At 40.6% G+C, this 20,912-nt stretch overlaps 1 protein-coding gene across 3 annotated transcripts in view; it reads right to left on the reverse strand.

Annotated features, from left to right (window-relative positions):
• Window positions 1–20,912, reverse strand: part of st6galnac3 (ST6 (alpha-N-acetyl-neuraminyl-2,3-beta-galactosyl-1,3)-N-acetylgalactosaminide alpha-2,6-sialyltransferase 3) — an 82,013-nt gene that overhangs the window by 13,593 nt on the left and 47,508 nt on the right. The window contains exons 4-5 of one of the 3 annotated variants that reach the window (XR_003296099.1): window positions 11,447–11,554; window positions 7,896–8,145 (exon numbers count right to left, since the gene is read on the reverse strand). Coding sequence is in view for 2 of the 3 variants with exons in the window: in XM_026314399.1 (XP_026170184.1) it covers window positions 7,956–8,145; window positions 11,447–11,554 (298 nt within the window). In the remaining variant the exon portion in view is untranslated. Of the gene's footprint in view, window positions 1–6,574; window positions 8,146–11,446; window positions 11,555–20,912 lie in introns of those variants that run through there. The other 2 variants (XM_026314399.1, XM_026314401.1) reach the window with 2 other exon arrangements.

A 20,912-nucleotide genomic window follows, 5' to 3' on the forward strand; every position in this document is an offset into this window, starting at 1 on the left:
CAAGCATGATTTGGCACCAAATCCAATTGGCCAAGAGTAAGAAGCGCGATCTACATGTTGTCTTCCTCAACCTTGGAAATGCATTTGGCTGAGTTCCCTACAGCATCATCTGGATGGCCTTCAACTACTTCAGAATATCAGAGTCCATTACAAACTTGGTAAAGGCCTACTTCCAGGACCTGCAATTCTGCTTCACTACACCTGATTTTACCACCACATGGCAGAGTCTTGAAATTGGCATCATGGCAGGATGCACTATATCTCCACTAGCTCTTAACATGGCATTAGAAGTGATCATAAGCGCTTCAAGCAACTCAAGTCTGAAGCTCAGTTGACAACAATTAGGGCTTTCATGGACGACATATCAATGCTGACTACAACAGCACCATGCACCAGATGTCTGCTAGAGAAGCTTAACAAAAACATCACTTAGGCTAGGATGAAGATCAAACAATCAAAAGCTGGAAGCATTTCCATCATCAAAGGACAGCTGTCAAACCAGTGGTTTTACATTGACAATGAGCCAATACCAACTGTGTCAGAGAAACCCATCAAACGCCTGCTCAAGCAGGATATAGGCATGGACCTTGAGAAAATCGATTGCTCCATGCTGCCTGGCAAATTAAAGCTCTGGTGCCTCCAGTTTGGCCTGCTTCCTCGACTGTTGTGGCCACTGACAGTCACTGACTTTCCCATCACAGCAGTCGGAGAGAATGGTCAGCTCCTTTGTGAGGAAAAGGTTAGGAATCCCTAGATGTCTGAGAAACATTAGCCACACCAGCATTAACAACAGGCCAGAAATTGACATCAAAAGAAGCTGTACTACAGCAGGCTGAGATCATGGGCCATGTCCAACATGGAAGAGGAGCACTTGGCATTTCTCAGGACAGACCTATGTGGAACATGGCAACCCCATCAGAACGACAAAAGTTAGTAGGCCAGCAATCAGCTTTCTACTCAGAGTGACATAAGATGTCCTGCCCCTCACCCAAAAATCTCCATCAATGGATGAGCGAAGATCCTGCATGCCCTCTGTGTTCAGCTTCAACCTCCCTCAGGCACATCCTCTCTCAGGGCAGGTACACTTGAAGACACAACCAAGTACTGAAATCAATAGCCACAGCTATCAAGGCTAAAAAAACAGCCACGAATGCCACTCCCCCAGAACATCATGCAGAGCCCCAACAATATCTTTTGTCCGTGACGGTCAAACAAGGACAACAACAACCCCCTTCACTGACCAGGAAATGGATTCTTGGAAGGAGCATGCGACTGGGAAATGTGGGCAGAGTTAGGCCATCAGCTTTCCATACCAACAGAAATAGTCACCTCCACCTTAAGACTTTAAGACATGCTGGGACACCACAAATGAGGCCAGTGAGAGAAAAAGGCTGTGGTATGCTGAGCTGAAGCTCGAGGCCGAACAACATGGCTAGAGAGCCACAGTCTATCTGGTGGAGGATAGCTGCCGTGGTTTCATCTCAACATCCACTGTTAGGCTCCTTAAAGAGATGGAGATCTGTGGCCAAGCCCTGCGCCACACCATCAAGGAGACATCAGAGTCCGCTGAGCGCTGTAGTCAATGGCTTTGGATAGGAGAAAAGATCCCAGCTGGGCCCAAGCCTTTAGGGACACACATCCAGGTCTGATCAGCCTGGGTGGGCCTGCCTTAGCAGAGGGTGTATTGTGAGGCCGAAGCACCCAATGACACTTTGGAACACAACCGACAATGTACCCCTAATGTCTATTGGTGGTCTAGCATAACACGGTCATCATTCTGAGGACCCTTAAGGGACTATTACCATCGTGTCCTACAACTTGAAAAGTGAGCTAAACACAGACTATTGACACTGGAAATCAAACTCTGCCTCCTGCATCACTCGTCTGGATGAGAGTAAGCTACAAAAACAGACAAAGATTGTGGTTTTAACAAAATATAAGATGGTAAACATGTCCCTTCCTATGTCCCTACACTTCAATATTTGATCAACACCTTCCCAACCAAGTGTTCTAGTGACTGAACATAACATAATATTAACACAACATAAAAACGGTTTGCTGTGGTGATATTTAAAAACACTCATTAAGAATCTTTTCTTATTTAGGCAGACAGTTGAAAATGTGGGTGCCATTATGTATTAGCTGCTGCAAATAAGTAGTAGATAAAGTTTAAGAGACAGGAGAATACAAGTTTATGACTGAAATTTATGCTACAAACTGGGGTATGTAGTTGAGAGAAGTGGACCTTTAACAGAGAGACAGGGTCCAAGAAACAATGCTATGAATTAGCATTATGTAGGTTCATGTGTGTTTTTGGAGCTTGATGCTACTACAGATGTGCTTCAGTCTTTTCTGGCTCAGTTTTTCTCTTTTGAGTCTTGCAAATCTATTGTGCTCTATTAAACTACTTGAGTGCCGCTTTAATTTTCTATCTTGACATTTTTGCAATAATGTCACATAAAAACCATGAATGTGAGCATCATTATTTCAATCTCATGTTCATTTATTTATTTAAAACCCATGAACTGTCTGAACTCACATCTCCGCTCCTCTACTGACATTTTCTTTGCACCCACATGCAGTTTTCACTGTAAAGACATGACGTATTTAGATACAGATTTTTTATTGTTATGACCATTATCAAATGTTTTAAAAATCTCATGAGATGCCAGATTTGGGATGACAACTCAGCTCAGGCTTCATACATATAACATGAACAGATTTCACCAGGTTTCTTACATACTCCTGTTGCTTAGTCTGTTTTGTTTGAAATGAATTTAACCACATCAAGGGATTTAGGGTTTTCTTTAATCCTCACAGAGAATAAAAGACAAAAGAAGACACAATCCTCCTGGCTAAAAATAAGAAAAATCACAATACATCTAATCCTAGCTAATATGGAGACAGTAAATGACAGAATAATACATTTAACTTCTATTTGCTACTTTTTTAAACAAAATGTACATTTACATAACCTGTAATACTCCATGCAGCATTTGGAGGTTGTTTTACTACGAGTACAAAGAGTGTTACAGTAGTTGTGTTGGAAAAAACAACTTTTCTTTCATTACGACAAGCTCAGTTTTGTATTACATTTTATACATCACAGCCAAACACACCCAAAGTTACACAGTTTACAAGGACACTTAACCTGATAATGAAAAGGAAAGTGCTTACAACACAAACATAATTGTACGACATGCACAAGGGAAAAGAGAGAAAATAAAGTTTTCAATGTAAGAAAGCACTTAAGGTAATAGCAAGAAGTACATGATTCAGAAGAAAATTAGACAAATGCTACAGAGTTAACTGTAGAGGTCTTGAACTGATAATCATTTCTTTGAAATCTGAACTCTCAACTCCAAAATAGTTATCACCTCATCTGATCACAACAGGGAAAAGAGCCAAAAATCATAAGAACATTTAAATGGCGAAGAATAATGGAATTCACATCTTTGTTCTGCAGACCTTGAGGCCCCGACAATTTAATCAGAACTGAAATCCATTTGCATATTACAGTGAAGTACAAAGAAAAAAAGTTTGTGCTTCAGGTTTGAAAATAGATTAAACTATTTTTAAAAACTTGGAATGGGTGCACTTAATACTTAATGCAAGCTGTGTATGAAATAAGCTTATTCAGAGAGAGCGCTGTACACATTCACCATGAATAATTAACACCATGAATACATGGTTGAGGGCAAAGTGAAGGGTTAAAAAGGTAATTTCAATGTTCAGACTTTTTTTTTTAATTATTTCAAAGAGAGTAGCTTCAGTCTAAAGGGAAGTTGGTTAGAGATCTCAATTTTGTTGGTTTCACTCCACCCATGGCCTGAACAGGCATAACCCCATTTTAAAATGTATTTTAAAAATCCATCCATCCATTTTCTACCGCTTATCCGGGGCCGGGTCGCGGGTGCAGTAGCCGAATCAGGGATACCCAGACTTCCTTCTCCCTGGACACTTCCTCCAGCTCTCCCGGGGGGACACCGAGGCGTTCCCAGGCCAGCCGGGAGACATAGTCCCTCCAGCGTGTCCTGGGTCTTCCCCGGGGCCTCCTCCCGGTGGGACATGCCCGGAACACCTCCCCAGGAAGGCGCCCAGGAGGCATCCGAAACAGATGCCCGAGCCACCTCAACTGACTCCTCTCGATGTGGAGGAGCAGCGGTTCTACTCCGAGCTCCCCCCGGGTGACCGAGCTCCTCACCCTATCTCTAAGGGAGCGCCCGGCCACCCTGCGGAGGAAGCTCATTTCAGCCGCTTGTATCCGCGATCTCGTTCTTTCGGTCATGACCCAGAGCTCATGACCATAGGTGAGAGTAGGAACGTAGATTGACCGGTAAATCGAGAGCTTCGCCTTCTGGCTCAGCTCCTTCTTCACCACAACGGACCGGTACACCGACCGCATTACTGCTGCCGATGCCCCGATCCGTCTGTCAATCTCACGTTCCGTCCTTCCCTCACTCGTGAACAAGACCCCGAGATACTTAAACTCCTCCACTTGAGGCAGGATCTCTCCCCTGGCCTGGAGATGGCAAGCCACCTTTTTCCGGTTATTTTAAAAATACCACCCCATATTAACACTATAATATTTTTTTGCCGCACGCTCAGCTCATATGGTGTTAGATATTCACAGTGAATGTGACTACAATCACCTTCCTGCAAGCCATCAATGATTTATGAGAATCTATATGAGAACATATTCTTCATAATACAGGCCTACTGTATAATACATCAGTGGGTATTCTTCTAGTGTGCTCTAGCTGAGAACAATGGAGTGTTTGATCAGAAAATAACCAAGTGCACTGTCTGTGACCTGCAGCAGAGAAAAAAAGTGCTACACACGAACCGCTGCATAAAAAAACATTTTTAAAAATCTATCATTATCTCATCTCTCTCTATATATATCTATATATAGAGAGATATATATAAACAATATATAAACATTTAACACTGCTCTGATTCCATTTGCGAGTAAACAAAAACAATTGGAAAAAATATTTAAATGATGCACAAAAACACCTGAAACGGTGACAAAACATGTCTATTAGCAAAAACGAATTTCTTATCTGGGTGTGAAATATTTTACAATTCATGGTGGATATACTGTGACACAGAGGTAAAAGTGATTGGTGGAGAGCTGCCAGATGACTATACAATCACAGGCTGAGTGAAAACACATGGAAGATGGATCTTAGTCATATAACATGCATGGAATACTGTATGATTCACACTTAAGTATTTATGACTGTTTTCCATCAGGAACAGAAAGTAGTTTTAATTTCAAAGTTGTTCTGAGATCTCAACTTCAGGGTTTCTGAAACTGGAAAAATTACACTGTAAGATGCATCAACTTTACTCAGTGTTATGGCTGATCTGTGTATCAGTTAGGGTCCTGTATTTTTCCCTGCCTGCAGAGCTGGCACCAAATATCTCTCAGGCTTTTGTCATTCCCGAGGAAATTGGACCCATGACCCTACCTGTGTTATGGCAGCTTCCTATTTACTGAGCAACACCAGAAGAAATTTAAAATAAGGTGGTTTTACATTTTGCTGATGCTCTTGTCAGCTGGGTTGACTTGCAGTGACTGACAAGGTGACATCAGGACTGACAAGTACTGAGTTTTGAGCTGTAGGACAACCTCTGTATGTGTCACAGCACATTGCTCTGTCTAGAAAGCAGGAGATCTCATTTTCTGTTCCTGATGCAAAAACAGTCAAACGTGTTTCCAACCACACAGACGACACAGAAGAACCTGGTAAGTGTAAATTTGGTGATTTGCAGGTTTATATAAGTTGATATCAAGTTAAAACTACGTGTAACAAACAATCCCAGCTCTGTCATACAGTTTTCATCAGTCTGTAATTTACTTCCACACTCAATCTGCTCATGGTTATTTCATTGCTCATTTCTAGACTAATCAAAGTTGACAACATAATTTTGTTTCTAACATCAGTGAACATTAGAAGAAATAAAATAAATATACTGCTTGTTCTAGCGCTGATAGCTGATATTACCACTGGTACTGTTACTACTGATGCTCCTGAATTTGACCTTTGGGAATTCCTGAATTTTCCTTCAGGGATTAAGTTAATCTCATCTCATCATCATCATACTAGTGACCAGAGGTTTATTACTGTGTGAATTAACATGATACACAAGCTGCAGCTGCAGTGATGTTTCACCTGTTAATTTAACATTGTGAAGTCCACCTCAGTAGTTCTCAAGGCATCAGAAAGTACTGCTCTCACAGCTGGGACCTTATAAGGCTCAGGACCTAAATATCAAATCATTTCACTGTATGTTGGACTAGGACGACGTTCACATTACAATGAGTCAGTGAACTGTTGGTAGAACAACATTCAGATGTGAAAACTCTCAACTCTTTAGCCCACAAGTATTTTTAACCACTGTTTCTAAGGCTGACAATGAACATTCATATTTAAATTTTACAAACATTTGGTCTGTAAATCACCAAATCAATGCTTACAGATTGTGTGAAAGAAAATAGTACTCTGCAGTATGAGTGAGGTCCAGCAAGTCTTTGAATCCTTCCAGTTCGTTTTTCTGGGCCGCGGCTCTGACCGGGGACCTTAATCACAGCCAAACTGTCTCAGCCCTCCACAGCTACCAGCCAACCTACACACCTCAGCACTTTGCTGATTATTTGTCAGTGTCCTGGAACAGATCCATTCAAATGCAATGGCCTAAACCAGGAGACATGCACATTGTATCGAAAGACAAATGGGAAGATATGTTCACACCGTGATACTGTACAGAGAGGCACAAAGCTAGATGAGAAGATCGAGAGGGAGAGAGCAAAAGCATCTTCCTCTGTCTCTATACAATGAACTGCAGAGTATATTGCAGGCACAAAATGATAACAGAATACAATTAACTTAAAATGGTTTCACTGCACACACAAATCTCTCCTTCTGCAGGGTCACAAATGATTTAAATCCCACAAGTTGGAGCTTCTAATTGCACATCGCTCTATGTGCTGTGATGCTCACACTGCCAATGACACACTGTTAAAGAGTCTTAGCAACTTAACTTTGCAGAATAAACCATCTGCACATCAAGCCAATGCCAAAATGTGTCTCTTGAAATTCAGTTTCACAGCATTATATAACAAAAAAGCTGACATCTTTATGATTAACTCCTACGCCTCTGATTTACCTTCAACTTTGACTGAAATCTGTTGTTTGCTCACTTGTTTTCCTTTGCAAATGACCTCATTTGTTGAATTGTCTTTTAAATTGAAATTGACGGAGCATCTGCCTTTAATACTCCCTCCATCAGAGATGAAGACCCGAATGATACTTTATAGATTAATTACAGCCTGACAGGAGATGGACACGCAGAGGAAACAGAGTAGGCAAGCTCATTTGATGTCCATGGCAACATGATTTGTCTCTGCAGTGGCTGAGCTCTTCTTCAAATACAGCCCTAAAAAAACTTGAAGTTCAGCCTCTGCGATGATCATTGCCTGCAGACATCTGAGCCGTTGAGGTCACTGCAAGTTAACGGATGGATGTGTCTTCTTCATGTTTTCTCCATTTTTTAACTTAGTCTTCATGCTATCCTTTGCAAGACTCACACAGCAGCGAACAGATCGATTAGTCAGTGCAGGGCAGTGTGTGTGTGAACTCTTTTCAACTTTCAAATTCAGGAGAAAAATATTCAAGAAGCAGTAGATATATTTTCTGCTGCCTGGATTGGTCAAACCTCAATAAAAAGTTGCCTGACTTAGTGGTCACTGATGGCTCCACCACAAACAAACCAGGACTTTGAAAACAATCCTCAACCTCTTTTTAATAGATATGGGTTGGATTTTGGGGCAAAATTAAAGTTTGCCCACATTAGAGAACAAACATTCTGTCAGAATGGAGATTCACCTGGTTCTCAAATGATAATACTGATGATGGTGATGCGTTTCCTCGTTGGTTCAGCCGGGGTCACGACAGCTGCCACGGTGGGTTGAAGAATTTAATGGCGTGAGTCTTGGCCCACTTGGAAAAGACAGACTTCTCCGTGATGAAGCGGTGTCCGCCATAAGGGGCACTTTCATGCAGTAGATACTCGGCACACTCATCACGACTGCCGGCCTCATAGTAGTGGTAGGGAACCTTTCTGTAACCGTCTGTCCTGAAGGAACAGGAAACAAAAGAAGGATTATTTTACTGCTTATTAAAGGGAACTCAAACTCACACATCAACCCCTGTTTACAGTTGTTGGGAAGTATTACTGCATATGTGAAAAATACTTTGTGGCTCCAGAAGGAGCTGCTGGAAAATCTGCTGTCAGCAACAGTCGGTGCTGTGGACTACAAGTTTAAAAATGCAAAAATGTGGGGGTGTGGAGAAATAAGGTTACCAAACCTTAGCAACCCAGAGACTAGGACCGCTACTATTAGCATAATATATATGAATCTCTCGTGTTGCATTGTGGGTAATGTAAGTTTTTGCAAGAAAAAAGAATATGTGGAATAAAAAATATATATATCTTCCGTGGCATCAGTTTTGATCCTTTTTTAAATCATTGTTGTGAGCACTAAGTCACTATTAATGCCACAGTAATCATTGTGGTTTTGTCGTCTCTTAATATTCCTAATTTTTTATGCCGATATTTGCTCCGTAACACAAGATATTACGGGAAATAACGGACCAATCGGGTGCCTCCTTTAATCAACGTCACTTCATTCACCCCCCACATGAGGATGATTGACAGGTTTGATTGACAGGTTACTTTACCCATACGCCATTCCTCTGTGGTGCTGCTTGGACATTTAAGAACAGCGTAGAATAATCACCGAATCTTTTTATACGTAGAATTAACTGAACATAACAGATATTGATATTCAGCCTCAGGCTAAGCCTTAAGGCTAAGGCCAGATCAGACTGTAGCGGTCGTAGCTTTAGCCGCTCTCTCCATGGGGGCGTGTACGTTCAACAAGTTCGCTGCTGATTGGCTCAGTGGTCGCCATGGGAACGGTCACTAGACGACACTGCCTTATTGTCCATATACGGTATTTCCGGCTCCACAAAAGGAAAATGGCGCCTGAATCGGCTTCACTCTCGCGGTGCGTAACGCTACGGGTGGCGTCACACTGTATAGCTCCACCCCCTGTACACGGATCTATATCACAATAAAATGCAAACAACTTTCTGAATCCACCGTGTGTACACTACATTGCTCATTACTAGTCATATACACTGACATATGTCAGCAACAATGCAATAACAGACACAAGGCCAGTTCGTCTGTCTTGATTCCATTTGTCATTTTGCCTACTGTAGGTCTAGGGCTGGTTTTTCAACCTCTCAGCCTTTTAGATGCCACAGCACCAATCACAATTTGGACAAGAGTGTGCTTCATCTTTGTGACAACAGTCTGAAAGCGGCTCTTTTCTGTTTCAGGTCCAAAAAAGGCCAGAGAGAAATGGTTTTCTGAGTTTATTGTGGACTGGAATGTGTAGTATGAGCCTGGTCTTTTCACCAGTATTAGTGCTGGACCTAACATCTCCTGGCTGAATGAGAGCGAAACATTGAAATATGAAAACACATTTGAGGCTGGAGGCTGTTAGAGCAACAGATATGGGTGTAGCGTTTACATGCCCACATATTTTGACATACTGTAAAGTTTGTGCTTTTATTTTGACTCAGCATGTGTGATGAAGCCTCCTGAACACTATCACTGATGTCTGATATTCTACACTAAACAAACAAACATTTACATACATGAAAAGATGTGTTTAATAGTATATTGTTTAACTGTAAAATATTTTTTTTAACTGCATAGTCAAATATCATTTCCAGACAATTTGGGTCAAATTCCAGTCAGCACATTGTAAGTGTCCTTGGTTTTGATTGGCTCAGCTTTACAAGCTATTATCTGAAATAATCAGCAGCCTAAATTATTAAACTATTACGCTGAAGATCCTTCAGGACAGTGTTCAGCAATTTAAAATGAAGCTGCCCTGAAGTTCTCCACTCAGCAGGTTTTTCTCATTTGTAAAGCTGCTGTTGGTGGACACATTTATTCAATAAGTACTCTTTTAACTTAACATTACTTAAACTTGCAAAATCAAGTTTCAAGATTCATTTTAAACCTGAGCCAAAGCAAAGTTGACAACACCCAAAAAACAAAATAATGTACAGTAAGACACTTAAGTTATTCTGACCCGAATTTCATTATGAGTCACCGTGATCACAGTTTGCATCTTCAAGCCATTAAAAAGAACTATGAATCAATAAAAACAGAAGCGCCGTAGAATAAATTCATTGTGCATTCTGCACTTGGTTTCTAATAGCGAGTGACAGCTTTATGAGAGGATGACTTGTGTAACCATTTCACTGGGAGAATGAGCAGAGTGAGAAGAGAAACGGCCATCACACCAGCCAGCGGGTCCAGAGAGAGAAGGTGAGTGTGGCTGTCTGCCAGCTTACAGTAATACACAGCCCAATCACTGCCTCTCCTCCCTGTGTGTCACACAGTGGCACGCACCAGCATTAAAGAAATTCACTTTCACCCTCTGCAGCACCTGTTGAAGTGCTACACAACTGCTGAGGTCAATTCTGACTAAAGCTTTGAACAGCGTCACACAAAACAGCTCTTTTTCCTGTAGCACTGGAGCAGCCAGCAGTGCTTTGTGTGACATTAAATTGTCCATTCAGAAACACAGAGAAACACAATGTCCTCCTGTCTCATGCAAGAAAGGAGTAAATAAGTGAAAGACAGGCAGGAGAAAAGGCTGTCTTTTAAATGCCTCACTGAAACATAAAATCCTCCATGCTGGTTGACTCCCCACTCCTCTGTGCCATGTGTCTGGAGTTGTTTTTATTTCACCTCGTCCTGTGCACAGGACATACACAGAGGATAAAAGGCAGATTTCCCCATGCATTAGGTAAAACTTTGATTCGGGGGACAGAGAAAGCTCAGGTTGAGCTGTGAGCAGGGAGAGGAGTTCTAGGGACAGAGAAGTTCATCAAGGCTGAGATGACTTGAGACTGAGGAGCTGTGGCTGCAGCTACAGCGACATGTTTGTCTTCCATTCTATGGCCTCACAGGCAGATAGTAATCCCTCACCCAACAGTCAGAGAGAGGACAACAAATAAAGCAAATAAAACTTTAAGCAGAGGCAGAATTGGGTGCAGCAGCCCAGCCATCGGCAGCGATAGAAATGCTGCAGCCTGCTGGGTAGGAAGGCCGAGAACCATAATGGCATTCACAGCACAGAGAACCCAATATGGATTTCAGCATATTGAAATTCAGCCATTAAATCCAAACAGAGGCAATGGAAATGTATTCCAGCAGGGCAGTCTATGGTTATGGGGGCCATGATTGGCTGGCACTGCTGTGAGTGTGAATCTAGTTTTCCAGATTTTGTAGGAATGCGTACATTTTTCATCTCAGTATGGAGGAGGAGGGGGGATAGTTGGTGTCTTACTTGCAGTAGGTGTCATTTATCATGCCGTAGATATGAATCTCTTTGCACATGTCCATGGCAAGGATGAGAGTGAACCAGCCGGTGCTTAGATAGGAGCCGGATTGGATCCTGCAAACATACAAAAACACAGTTCTTTTACTGTATCAATCATTTGCTTACAACTCTTCTTTTTTTTTTCCTTTGCATCAAAAGAAAAATATCTATAGAGTTTCCAGGATGTTGTTTCTCTGACCTCTGTTCTCTTTGCTCTAGAGTGCCTGTACTGCAGTTAATCTGAGAATTAAATATTAACAGATGTTCTTGTTGCACTGAATAAAGTCTCAGCTAGGGATCAAAAATGTAAATGCAAAAGCACATGTACACCTCTCAGATGTATCACCATATGTCTATCATAAGTTATATTTCACAAGTAATTCCTCTAAATAAAGACCAGTTTACTGTTGTGTACATAAATTAATAAAGAGGTCGTGTACAGTACATTGAGAAAATACATAAAACTCACACTTTTCTGGGGAGTTTGAACCACAAGACAACAGCAGTGCACGTCGTGGATGCTGCAGTAACCCTTTGGGCTAATCAATACCAACATGGTCAAACCTTTCATCAGCATCAGACTTGTGGTGTATGAGTTATAGCAAATATCAGAGTTAAACACCCCCGGCTTTGATCATTTCCAAACATAGAACACAACGCTGAGATGCAGCTTCACTCGAGGATTTGTCGAAATCAGAGCAGTAACATCTGAAGTAGGTTGTATAATGTACACCTGGAGCCCCCGTGCTCCCAAATGGCCCCTAGACTCTCAGCAGTGTGTACAATCTTAGACCTTGTATAGATGAAATAGAGTGCACAGCATGATAATGGTAAATGGTAAATGGTAAATGGTCTTATATTTGTATAGTGCTTTTCTACACTCAAGTGTACTCAAAGTGCTTTTACACTATTTGTCCATTCACCCACTCGCTCACACAAACACTCACACATTATTATCAAACCGTTATTTTCTTATTAAATCAACTAATCACTGAGGCCTAAAATCAATATTTAATAAGCAATAAAAGAAGAATTCTAAGAATTTCAAATGAATATGTTATGTCAACAAATCATTAGTAATAATGAATAATCATTAATTAATGAATTAATTTTATACAGTTGTATTTGTACAGTATTCATTTTTTTATTTTTGTCTCATTAAGACATCAGTTACTGGAATCCTTTATAACCGACTGTTGCAGGATCAGGACCCTGGACAGCGGTCGACACACTTAATCCGTATTTTTGGCTTGTGATGCCCAAAACTCAAAGGAATGTCTACTTGTCCTCTCCCACCAACAGCCGCATGTGTCTAACAGCTGTTACCAGATCAGAAAAACAGATTTTCCCTCCACTTTTACATGAATATTTTTCAGAAGTAAAATTTATGAGAAAAAAAGCAAAGGTTAGGACAATGTCCTATTCTGCCAATCACCTCTTGACCCCTTGGATTCATCTTGTGACCTCTTGTGGGAATGTTCTGAATTATCTATATGACCTACTTATACAAGAAAGCAGGAGGACGATAGAGTAGAAAGGGTTATCTTCTGCAGTACACATTATTGTAGATGAGTGAATGTCAGTCTGCCCCAGCCTTACAGAAGCCTGTGAACAGGTACAGTAAAATAACTTGTGCTTGCCAGTAAAATCACAAAGCGAAAGACTGGGATCAGTAAGCACTGATTTTAAAAAACTGCAGGTAGTGCTCCAACAGCTGAAAATCAGCTCACTAAAACATTTCATTTTCATAGTTGTGTGGTAAATATGTTTATTGCTGTTGTGAATTAGAAATAATTAACAGTAAAACACCTTCCTGTCATTTTATTGTGCTGTGCAAGCAGCTATGATTAATGCAGGTCTGAACGATTCCTAAAGGTTAATTTACCCACTGTTCTTATCAGCGAGAGGTATTTTGAAGGCATTTCTTGTTACATGTGCTGTGTAGCACATTGTCAGATACCTAATTGCTTGCCTCTTGTTAAATGTTCATAGCTGCCAGTTTTTTTTTTTTTTTTTTATATGTTTATCAATTACAATTAGAAGCAATTACGAACATAGGTCTTATTACAGTGGGGGTGGATGATGGATATACTGAAAGAAACCTGAAAGCCTTACTGGATCTGCATTACAGGGCTGTGTACAAATGTTGCATTTGAGTTTAAAATTTTGACCTTTAATTAAAGGGACCTAATAAGACCAAGAGTTGTCATATGTAAGGATACCAAGCAGCCAAGACAAACTAATGCTGTGATCATTATAACGCATGAAAGATTTACATTTTGATTTGGTTTGATTTATACATGGAGCTTAAAACGCATCGTTTGAGTTATACAGGATGATTCAAACATGGCCCTGACGGTAAACACCAAGACAAAAAAACTATACAGTAAAAATCTTTAAAACCCTATAAAAAATTATAGTTACCATCAAAAATGAATAAGATACTTAAACTTTCTGTGTTACAGTATCAAGTGACAGTTTGATATTTCAATAAAAGTTTAAATTACAGTATAAGAAGACTGCAGTATAATGTTGTATAGTCTAGACCTTACAAAACACACACAGACATTTTTTGGCTTACAGTGACCTCCATAAATATATTCCAGAGCCACTGCAAATTATTATGCAAACAAATGCATCATTAAATGCAAAGGGGTCAAACAGGGAGAAGGATTTGCATACTGTAGGCTCCATGTTGTGCATTTCACAGTCATCAGTGCTGCTGCTAAACAGTGAGCAGGTGGAGGATGCAGCATCATGTTCAAGGACACTTGGATATGACATGATGCTCCTGAGACAAATCTGCTGAGATCAAACCTTTGAACTCCCTGATACTGGACAGTCCTTGGAACCACATGACCACCTAGCTTTCCACTGCAGTTCTAATTGTTGTCCTCATTGAGTACGTCTCCATCTTCAGTGCTCAGCAATAACTGCTGTGGTGCACATTGTAAAAATCAGTCAAACAAGATGAGTGGTACTCTGGATGTTTGTGTCCTTGGTGCTAAAACTGATGAAGTTTGAGTTTTTGCAGATGGTGCTCTTATCATTGAGAGTTCAGCTGTGCTTTTCATTCAGTTTTTTTTTTTTTTGTTGTTTGTTTCTGTTGCAGATAATTAACAAGTAAATTGTGCAGTGTATGCTGTTCTGCTGAGGATTTGTTCTGAAGACCTGGCTGACAGCATGATGTTTAAAGTAATTTCATAAATTCTGGTTGAATCAGTGGATCCAGGGCTGCAGCCAGGTTGCTAGAAATGATGTGTCCAACCCTCACTGCACCTTCAGTGTAGATCCTTTTGACCAAATACTGTGTATTCTCTTCACTTAAAGCGATGAGTGACATAGCTTTAGGATCTGTAATATCTGTCTGTCTGCGTGTCTGACACCACTCTGCTGCTGAAATATCCCAAAGCCAGATTGCACTGACATTTTACACAGACATTCATGAAGCCATGAGAATGAATCCTACTAACATAAGTGATAGTGTTGCATTCCCACTGAGGGCATACTTAGTTTAGCATCTCAAAGCATTTCCCTACCTCACAGATTCCACGGCATGGCTGTCTTGTTCAATGACATATGGTTTTTTTGGCTTTTTCTTTGGAGGACCCTTAAAAAACTCTCAATATTTGATTGCTGATAATAAAATGGAACCTGCAACTCAACTAAACCCTCCAGTTTTCTAGACAAAAATACTGAGGACTAAAGCACAAACTCACAAACTCAGTGCGCAATGACAGAAACAAGCAGAAAATCAGCAAACTAAACTGAAGAGTTTCAGACATCATTACTGTAAAATGTGTGTTTAAGGCCCCATGTGCAGAATGTAGTTTAGAGTTTGGACAGCCCATCAGACTCACAAACACACAGGCACTGGGGTTGTAGGGAGGTGAAATTACAAAAAAATGCAATTTGTTGTAATAAGAGAGTGGAGGAGCACAGAAGGGAAATGGCACATTATCACTGATACACAGCTCAGCAGTTCTCAGCCGTCAGAGCTGTCAACATATCACTATTACCCTGCATTATTCATTAGCCATTTGCCACTCTCACAGTAGACACAGGGACGCTCACTCACAAATACAGGCATATATTCACACATAGACTACAAACACAGTCAAGAGCTGAGTGTCCTGGAGCAAAAAGCTTGCTGGAATAAATAAAGGGGGTGGGATCTGCTGACCTGATAACTAGCATTTCAAAGAAGATGTCTGGAAGCAGAGACGTGGAGAGAACGACTAATACAATTCAAGGTCTATAACAGACGATGTGTTTACCTATAACAATTATAACAGGACAACTTTGTAGGAAGGATGCAGTTATTGCATGGCCAATTTAAAATAGAGATAAGGCACATTGTGAAACTGATTTGGCAGGCAGCAAAAAGCATTTGGAGCCGGAGGACAGAGAGAATGCAATTTGCTTGTTTTGTTAAAGCAGGAAAAACAGAGCCAGCCTTTTACTCAAACAAAGGTGTCACGAGGTCTGCCTCGAGGGTTCCTGGCTTTTTACTGAGTCTTTTTTAGTCCATTCTGCCATGGCTTTTTAAAAAAAATGAAACATAATAAATTGTGTTTGGGCAAAAACTGAACTGAACTGGATAAAAAAAGCCCAAAATGAGAACATGTAAAAAAGCTCAGTTAAATCCTTTTGTTTCCTGCTCTCTTCACCACAAACCTGAGACAAGTGAGGCAGGACAATTGGGACTGACATGCTAGGATGCTGCAGTGCTACCAGCACTGAGAAATGAAGGGTGTTTGAGAAATGAAGTCAGACACTCTGAGCAGGGCCTAAGTAAATAATCCCCTCAGTCTGACTGAGCTGGAGCTTGTTGTGCTTTACCTGCCGGGCGCCAGAGGCTAAGGAGTGGTGGAGAGCTGCCCGGGATCAGTGAGAGACTCCTCTACCTCCGACTCTGTTCAATAATTTGCACTTGACATTCACAGCAGGTGAGCTGTCCACGTGTGCCAGAAAATCCATCCTGACGACTGGTTTAGTCAAACCACACTTTAGAATGGCTGTGCAGCTGCACAAATATGACACGACACCTGTCGAAAACACTTAGCAGAACACAACTCAGCTATCGTATGACATTGATCCTCACTGCACGGAAACAACATTTTGGCTGTAAAAACATCCGTATGTTCAACAAAAGCAAGCAATAATGTAATATTAATGGATAAAGACACACAGAATCACAGCAGGACCTCAGCATGACGCTGCTTCCCTGGATGCTCACGGCAGCACCTGGTCTTTAGCTTGTACTTTTCTACTTTTGGCAGCTCAGAAATCATGACCATGGATTTACAGGAACAGTCTGAAATTTTGGGAAATGGTCTCATTTGCTTTATATGAAGCTAACACCACCAGCCTGTTAGCTCAGCTTAGAATACAGACTACTGGACAAAGGCAGGTTATCTGTTTCCCTGTTTCCAGTGACAAGTGCTCCTACCAGCATCTATAAAGATCCTGAATAATCACGTATCTTATAAAAATATCTATAGAAAAAAAGTACCTAAAACACTGTATAATAGTTCTGAAGGTGCTATATGAATAAAGTAATATTAGTACGCTGCTAAAGAGCAGGATCAGTGCAGTACCTCCTGTTCTTTCAGCCAGGTCAGCTTGTGCCTGCCACACATCCACCCTTTAACAAGAAACCTCAGATATAATCTAGGGAGAATATTTCATCAGACAAAAGCAGTTCTTGCTTTCTTATGGTGGTCATTATATGAGCCATCTATCTCTCTCGTAATCTTTTTCTGCTCTCCCTCAATTAAATTGCCAAACAGGGCGTCACAAACACAAAGCTATCTTAAAAAAGGGCTTTTTCACCAGACTCTTTGAAAACTGACCAAAGCACCAACAACATGAATAGCACATTTTGTCTGTCCTTTCTTTACGCAAATGTGAAATTTCTGTCTCCTGGCAGGATGTAGCCAGATGCAAATAACTGTTCATTATTAACTGATTACTTTTTACAACAGGCTGCAGGACGAGTCATTGCATGTGCCCATGGGCAAGTTCTGTGTAGAGGAACAACAAACCATGTCTTTCTGTGTCTCAGAGCAGCTGAGGAGCCCCGGGGACAAAACTGTGATGAAATCCAGAGAAGAGCTGCAGGGTGAAAACGGCTTTTTTGTAACATTTTTCTTTTACACAGACCACAGAGCACAGCAATCTATTTTAATGACGGCAATGAGCAATGCAGCCATGCAGGCTTGCTGAGGCGTTTCTTAATTCTGCCAGGAGGCGATGTGAAGCATCAGAGGTGACCTCCACAACCTGCATTAAGAAAAAGACAATTTGCTTTCTTCAAGTCTAGTTTCGCTTATGTTTGTACCAGAATGCAATGCTATTAATAACCAGAGCGAGGACATTAGTGACTGAAGAAACAACTGTTGATGCAGAGAAACTTCATCTTTTGTTGATATAAGGTTGGAAAGAAGCTTACTGGTGATTAATGAGCTGCTTTTGTCTTTTTCTTTCCAACAGCTTTGGATTGAAACTAACTATATTATGAGCTAGTTCCCTCTCTAGCTTTTTAACTACTTTAAACTATAGACAAGACGTGAAAATAGAACAAGTGCTGGATGGATTGCCATGACATTTGTACAGATGTTCACGGTTTCCAGAGGATGAATCCGACTGATTATAGTGTACCTCCAACCACCATTGGTCCAGTATTTGATTGGTTTATGACCTGCAGAAATAATGACATTCCCTTCAGCCATAGTGTTACTGTTTTGGTTGCCAGGCTGGTGTATACAGATGCAGCAGCCTCCTGTGAAGGACACTCATCAGTGCTGTGATGATACTTGTCTGTTAAAAAAAAAAAAAAAAAGCACCTTTTCACGTGGCAAACTTAGCTACAGCTGCCAGGATCTTCAGGATTGGCAGAGTGGCTATGACAAGCTACATAGCATGAAATGAAGAAGTGCCGTCTTTGTTTTTATTGAACCATTTCTACACGGCAACACTGAGCTGGATAGGTTAGATCAGAATTCATTCTCTGAAAGTTGCCCAGTGGCACATCCTGTCAAAAAAAACAACCAGGATGTTTCACATGCTTCCACATTTCTGAGCCCATAGAGCATTAAATTAAACTAACTCTGGCTACAACCATCAACCAGTGACATCTAAAGTGAAACCACGTATTCGTCCTGCTATACATATAATATTCTGAATACCATACTGCAAAATAGTCACGCAGCATTAATTGGAGACAAGGTCCACTGTTTCCATTTTACAAGAGTGCACATGTTTCAGTGTTTTCAGTGTCCATTCTCTTTTTGAGATACACTGACTTTTAACACGCATCTAACTTCAGCTAGTTTGCTCAGACTTTAATGTTGCTCTGGGTTGACTTCAGCATAAGGCAGATTATTCAGGTGCTATTTGCATGCAACCAGTGTCTGGTTCTTTCCAGTTTAGTTTAAGGTGAAACAACCTGCAGGAAGCATCTGAGTTCAACAAAAAGGTTCTCATTTGAGCCAAAATGTAACTGTCCAATTTTGACATTTTAAAAAATTTGTGCAGCCTTGCACTTGTAGTTCTGCAAATCAGAGAGAGCAAATTTAAAGGTTTTGAAATCAGCCTCCTTATTTAACTCCAGAAAGCGTAATCATGTTAAGTACAACCCAAATGCATCTGCTTCACATTTCTGATAATGAGTTTAAGTGTTTTAATGTAAAATGTGGCATCAAACAGCAGAAAAGCAGAAATATTTCCACAAGTATAACATGACTAACTCCAGCACATGTTTAATCAAACCAACAGCAATACAAGCCAACTTTCAAGCTACTATTTTAGGAATAGAGCAGATTTTATATTTCCTGTGTGAAACTATGGTTTAGACTATGTCATGTGTTATGTACTCTACACATCATAAAATCAGATATTTAAATTCTTGTGGTCACTGTTGTGCCACAGCAGACAACCTAAAGGACTCAGCACCTACAGCTGATCACACACTTTTTATAAAGAAATCCACAGATTCAAACAATGTTTCACTAGCGTGAGTCACGTTCCTTGATTACTATGAACTTCAGTCTCATCCTGGAAATAATCACACGGCACTAAATGGAGATTAATCTGCCATTAATTAAATATTTGTACAGTTTCCCTAAACCTGTTAAATATGATTATATTAAACTCATTGTGTCAGATTGAGTCAAATATCCATTGAAGGTTTACACAAACATGCAAAACATATTCGGTTTGAACTTTTTAGTGTTATGGGTGTAAATGAGGTCTACAGTTTCTGCTTTGCAAAGGTAGATTTTTTCCTAAAGACACTGTGGTCAGTGCTTTAATATTTGCAAGACTTTCTTCAGGTTATCATTCAAAAAATGCTTCTGTAACTCTTGCCAGATCTGTTTGCTTTTGAGTTGCAGGACAAACGTCACTGTCTTCAGCTCATTGGGAAATAGCCAGAATCCATAACAAAGACGAACAGTTTTTAGAGAGCTCTGTGCTGAGCAGGGATGTTTATTATCGGGACAGTTGGCGCCCCAGGATTTCACAGTCTGGAGGACCTCCAGATGTTAATGTCAGTTAATACTTTTTCTTCATCTTGTGATTTAGATAAACCTTGACTATTTCTAAATGAATGATTAATTTTGTTGGCATTACTGTGAGACATTTTGACACCACTTCTTCCACCCTGCAATGCTGCGTTGTGAATTGCCGTTCCCCAGTTTACATTTTATTGCCTTTATTCCAAAAAACAAACAAAAAAATCCCAAAAGGAGGTTTGCTCAATTGCTTTCTCTATTTTGTCTTCTGGTATTTTCTTTGGGATTAGTCATTCATAATGTAGTTCTTCAGGGCCTGATGATATTGGATTTTAGTCCCCTTGGGAATCTGTATTTCTGGTTCAATATTCTTAGCGTTTCAAAATTTCTTTCTCTCTTGTTTCCATAACCCTTTTTTCACCCATTTCCTGTATTTATTCCCTCTATCCACAATTTCTCTCCCTGACCCTTTCATCTCTCATCTTCCCATCATACTTTGTTTATCCCTCTCTCTGTTGTATTTTCTGTTGCCTTACTTGCCTCTCCCCCCAGGTTAATGGCCCTGTTGTCTTCCTTAAGCAGATGTCAATATGAGAGTTGTGAGAGCATGAAGGAGGGCTTATAAAAAGGGACAGAGGTGCTCTGAACTCCCTGTGTGGAGCCTGATGTTTTAGCAAACAGCAACAATATTTGTGCCACTGAAGAAGATTCTGTAACGTGACAAACCCACTGAATAGCTTATCATGAAGTACAGTGGGTTTACTGCCAGTGGACTCAAACTACACTCTGTTTTAGTGATGATGGAGATGAGGAGGGAGACGACAGAGGACTGTGTGCCGACAAAAGCATAAAAATATCATAGTCAAGCAGAAATTTATTCTTAAACTTCCCCGGAGTGTCACAGAAAAATGTCAGAG

This window comes from Mastacembelus armatus, chromosome 17 (assembly GCF_900324485.2).
Source record: "Mastacembelus armatus chromosome 17, fMasArm1.2, whole genome shotgun sequence".
In the NCBI taxonomy this organism is placed as follows: domain Eukaryota; kingdom Metazoa; phylum Chordata; class Actinopteri; order Synbranchiformes; family Mastacembelidae; genus Mastacembelus; species Mastacembelus armatus.